At 42.3% G+C, this 5,222-nt stretch overlaps 1 protein-coding gene across 2 annotated transcripts in view; it reads right to left on the reverse strand.

Moving 5' to 3' along the window:
* Positions 1-2,494: 2,494 nt before the first annotated feature.
* The window catches only part of LOC107089925 (tyrosine-protein kinase CSK), a 24,681-nt gene continuing 21,953 nt past the window's right edge, over positions 2,495-5,222 (reverse strand). For both annotated transcript variants that reach the window (XM_015382990.1, XM_015382991.1), the window contains exon 12: positions 2,495-3,503. In XM_015382990.1, the coding sequence (XP_015238476.1) occupies positions 3,321-3,503 (183 nt within the window). In that variant the 3' untranslated portion in view covers positions 2,495-3,320. The remainder of the gene's footprint in view (positions 3,504-5,222) is intronic.

The raw sequence follows: 5,222 nt of genomic DNA on the forward strand, positions 1-5,222 counted from the left end.
GTTAGATATATTCTGTCCCCATACCCTGATCCTCCAACATATAATCTAGTTTAACTGGTTTCTTTCAGAAGCCACTTGATTCCACCTGTGATCTAATTAATCCAGGTATAAAGGCCTGGACTAGTGATGCACGATATAATCGGCCCCCTATCGGTATCGGCCTTAAAACTGAATATCGGACATCGGCCACCCCACCGATATTTAACCCGATATTTGATCAGCTTCTGAGTTTCTAAAGTCTAAAAAAAATAAATAAAAACTACTTCTTCTTCTTCCTCAAAAACTTCCTTTTTTACAGACTTAAAAACTTCTAAAGACGAGGGAAAAAATATTGATACATTAAAATATCCCAATATCTTCATATGCTGATATATTGCCATTTAAAAACACCATATCAATCTCTTTTACTAATGAAATATTGCTATATGTCATCGTTATGCTACGAAATCCCCCGAAAATTCACCAAATGTTGCCATATTTTTATATGTTGATATATTGACGCGGTATCGATCTATTTTACTAACAAAATCTCACAAGAATTTGCAAAATATCACGAGAGTTTGTAACAGAACGATGAAATTTCACCAGATTTTGAAACTAAAATAGATGGATACCGCGTTTTTAAAAATCTATTTGATATCAGCATATGAAAATATATTTGAGTATATTATTTTTCAAAGTGTCAGAAATGGATAACAAAACTGCTATTTTCAATGACTACTTATTTTTGTCCAGCTTTAACATCGGTATCGATATCGGTTATCGGCTACATGAGTTTTAAAATATCGGCATATCGGATATCGCCAAAATTCCAATATCGTGCATCCCTAGCCTGGACAGAAAAAAAAACGGCTAAGCCCATTACTCTGCAAAGAATAATGGGTCAACATCTCATGATTTATGCAAATCTACAAATGATTTCAGTCTTGCTCTTCAGGACCAAATCTTCTTAGTGTTTCTACAGTCTCTGCTCCTGTGCATTTAAATCAGATTATGGAATCCCCTGCAGGGCTGAGAGACAACCCACTATAGACGCAGGGCGCTGCCATTTTTACAATGCGTACTGGAAAAAGGTCAATTCAAATATTAAAACTCTATTAAATCATTTAATTTAAAAGGCTGAAGACAAATTAGTTTAATCTATACTCTAAAGCTTTTTCTTTTAAGCATAAATGACCCCTTACTGCTGTTGCCTCCTTGCCCAGTCTGAACCTGGGGTCTTGTCTGGTGTGGTAGATCTGGGCTTTTAGTGCTCTGGTGCTTAGAGGTCTGGTCCTGTGCAGCCATGATGACTGCCTCTGTGCCGTCCTTCAGTCCGGCTTTGTCTAGCCATTGGTAGGATTTCCTGATATCCGCCAATTCGGTTACGTTTCGGTCGAACATCCCGTGTTGGACCTCCAGCATCTTATGTTTCCCATTATCTGAGACATTCACTGAGCACGTTGTCTGTTGGATCCTTGATATACTTATGGATCTTGGATGTTTCATCTTGGATAGTGGCTCTTACGCTCACTAGTCCTCGGCCTCCTTCCTTACAGCTAGCATACGGTCTCAGGGTGCTGGATTTGGGGTGGTAATCCCGTTCATGGTTACGAGCTTTCGTGCCTTAACATCTGTGGCCTGTCTCTCATCCATTGGCCAGATTATTATTCCTGCAGGGTATCTGATTACTCTTACAGCATAGCTATTCATTGCACAAGACTTGGTCTTGCCATTGACCTGCCTTACTCTGAGGTATTTGGCCATAGCTGCTTTCCTTCAAGGTTGCCTTTTGCTCGTGGGATTCTGAGGTACTTGTAACTGTTGTCAATGTCTGCTATATAAATATATATATATAGCTATACATATATATATGGTTTTGTTTTACCCCGACTTTTTACACACACTTGATGCACAATGATGCACGTTCTTGTGCATCTCCCCTTTACTAGAGGTTATGTGAGGTGAATTTCTCTGTTGTGAGATCACCAGAGTCACATCTTATTTTATTCCATTGGTAGATTTTACTTACCTACTCAAATGAGGGGAGAATATTAAATATAATCTGTATATTTTAGATGAGTTTTTACAGTTAAATGTGCACCTCCAGTCCATCTCATAATGTCCAATAAGGTTTTTTGGTTATACAATGCAAATGGGAGATGGAAGATTGGAATACGTTCAGACCTCTTGGTGTAAGTTGGCTTAATGTATGGCTGAATAATCGGATTGTTAAGTGTTTTGTTTACCCTGAGCTGCAGCGATGGTGGCAGCTCTGCCCCCTCCCCTCTACAGGCAGGTATAATGAACGATGCGTTTCAACAGCCATCAGATGGAATGATTTATTCATAATAGCATAATAAAACGATGAACATTGAAAGCACTGACAGCTGAACCCAAGGCCTCTCACACACACAGCATGCACCATCCCGACCCCAGAGTTCAGGGACGCCGAGCATCACTTCCTGGTTCTCAGAGTCCTCCCTCCCTCCCGGCCAGTTCAGTTCTCTCCTTGTTCTTTTTCTTTTAAACCTTTAAATATATTTGATATAAAAACGAGCCCACGTATGATGAATCATGTGAAGTGCCTCTTCTGCCCCGCTCTTCTCCCGTTAGCACCCTAATGCCACGCCTCAGAATGAAGATGACGCCTCTTCCTGTTCATGAGCTCTTCTTAGGGGGTGGGGGAAGCGAAACTGAACCGAAATAATGGAGGGGGGTGGGCGGTAATAAAAAAAATGGTTTAATGACCTCCCTGAAAAAAAAAATAAAATAATGAAAATGATAAAAAAAATGAGACCCCAACAGCAAAAAGAAAAGAGATGTTGGGGGGAAGTGGAGCTCTGTATACTGGAGGCACTTTGGCACAGAGCGAAGCCCCCCCTCTGTGGAATGACAGAGTTGGGCTGAAAGGCGTGCAGAGCCATGTGCTGTTACACAGATCCTGGAATGATTAAAAAAAACAAATCAAGGAGTGAAGAAGAGAGCACCTGACAAACATGGAGGACGAGGCCAGCCCCTCCTCCAGTCTATGTCACGTTTTGGGGGGGGGAGTGGATAAGAAAAGAAAAGGCTTGGTGCCGGTGGATGAGGAAGAGCAGCTCGGGCCGGGTTAGAGAGCGAGGGAACGGCGGCGGGTAAAAGGCGGAGGAAGAAGAGGTGTGATGAAGCTGCTCGGCAAAGCTATACAACACGAACAGAACGGTCCTGGTGAGGAAGCAGTGAGGAGGGGGGAGCGCTTTGGCAGTCCCATGGTTTGGCAAACAGAAGGGAGGTGCTGTGGTCCTCCTCCTCCTCCTCCTGTGCAGGGCTACTCCCTGTCCCCCCCCCTCAGCCTCCGTTTACAGGTAGAGCTCCTTGGCTCTGATATGCTGCAGTTTTTCCCTCAGCATGCGGAAGGAGGGCCGCATGGCGGGGTCCAGGGTCCAGCACTGCTTCATCAGGTCATACACCACAGGGGGGCAGCCGTCCGGGGCGTCCATCTTGTATCCTTTCTCCACCCGTGGCACCACGTCTTTAAGCGGCTGGGGAGACAGACGGAGCCACGTTAGAGCACCGTTTATGAGTGATTTACTTCAAAGCTACAAACTATGGAGTGGAATTTGTTCCATTATTGTTTTAGAAGCAAGAACACATTTTGTAAGAAATACATCCAAAAGGTAAAAAAAAAAAAGGGGAAAGGTTTTGAGGGGAACTTTGCTTTAGGGGTGACGGATATATCGAACAGACTCGTATCTCGACTTTCCCCACACACACAATAGTTAAAATGATACTGTCCCAACCATCGAGTCCAATTTCTAACCCTAACCTTATCTGATTTTTTCTTTTTTGATTTTATATACTCTAATAATCCCGGGGGGGAATTACTTCTCTGCATTTAACCCATCCCCTTGGGGAGCAGTGGGCATGCCATTGTGAGGCGCCCGGGGAGCAGTGTGAGGTTAAGGGTCTTGCTCAGGGACAAAGTGTGGCAGTCTGTGGGAGTGGGGGATCGAACTCACAATCTCAGGATACAAAGCCCTATGCCCTAACCCAACACTTCCCCTTATCTATTTACCTAAGAGTTTAATTTTTCCCACACACTTTGAATGCATCATTAACCCCTCCTACATAGAATATAACTTTGTTTTTTTTGTTTTTTTTACGCACACTACAGCAACCGCCAAAGAAATATAGCAACAGCAGGTGTTTCAGCTGAACAATATATGATAGAGGTTTGGATTTCACACCGAGGGCTGCAAAAGGTAGCCGTATAAATGTATTCCACCACCTAAAAAGTTACCCACTGCAAAATCATGTAAACTCTGCATGTCAGCATCTCCCCCCACACCAAATAAAACACTAAATAAATCAGCTGTGAAGACGATGACGTCGTTTGAAAAAGCGATCTCTTATGAAAGGAAAAGGAAGATATGGAGGGAAATCACAGACGTTATATGTTTTGTTATTGTAAATGTTTTAGATGCTCTAATACCTGTGATGTGATTTTTTTTTTTTAGAGGTTTTGCAGCTATTCTCTAAACTTGGCCATGTTCTACATTTTAAGACTTTTTTTGTGCTTCTTTAAAATTCTCAGCATGTTAAAATCAATCCTAGTTTTGAGATGCTCTAATAATGCTCTAATTTTTGGACAGTATTTCCACTTTTGTTTTTGTAATTTTAGGTCAATTTTTTTATTCTGCATTTTCTTTTTTAATTACGCACAAAAGAGGCCTTTTATATTTAACATTTTATTTAGTCTTGTGTGTTTTTGCTTTGTTTCCTGTTTGGCTGCTTGGATCCTGTTAAAGGTCTAATACCGACACCCAAAGACGTCTTGTGGCAGGAAACCTTTGAGCTGGTTAAAATAAATAAATAAATCCATCCATCTTCCGTCACACTTATCCTAAGTGGGGTGGCAAGGCTTAGTGGTTAGGGGTGGAACGGTTCACATATTCCACGGTTTGGTTCACGGTTCGTGGCCACGGTTTTCAGTTCGGTATACGTTGATTGTTAGCATGACATGTTGGTCGTGTTGCTGTTAGCATAAACAAAACATGTTGCGCAATGCTTGCACACTGTTGCACTTTTATCCACAACTTTCTTCCCGCCGTCATCGTAGGTCACTCTAAATGCAAAGTGGTCCCATACAGCAGACCTATAAAGTGCTGCTGGCGCGTCTTCCAACTCCCCATACCCACACAATTCTCCACAGCTGATTTTTTTCTGCTACACCCGGCTACGCTGCTTCGCTTCTTCTTCTT

This window comes from Cyprinodon variegatus, unplaced genomic scaffold (assembly GCF_000732505.1).
Source record: "Cyprinodon variegatus isolate N-32 unplaced genomic scaffold, C_variegatus-1.0 Scaffold271, whole genome shotgun sequence".
Taxonomy (NCBI): domain Eukaryota; kingdom Metazoa; phylum Chordata; class Actinopteri; order Cyprinodontiformes; family Cyprinodontidae; genus Cyprinodon; species Cyprinodon variegatus.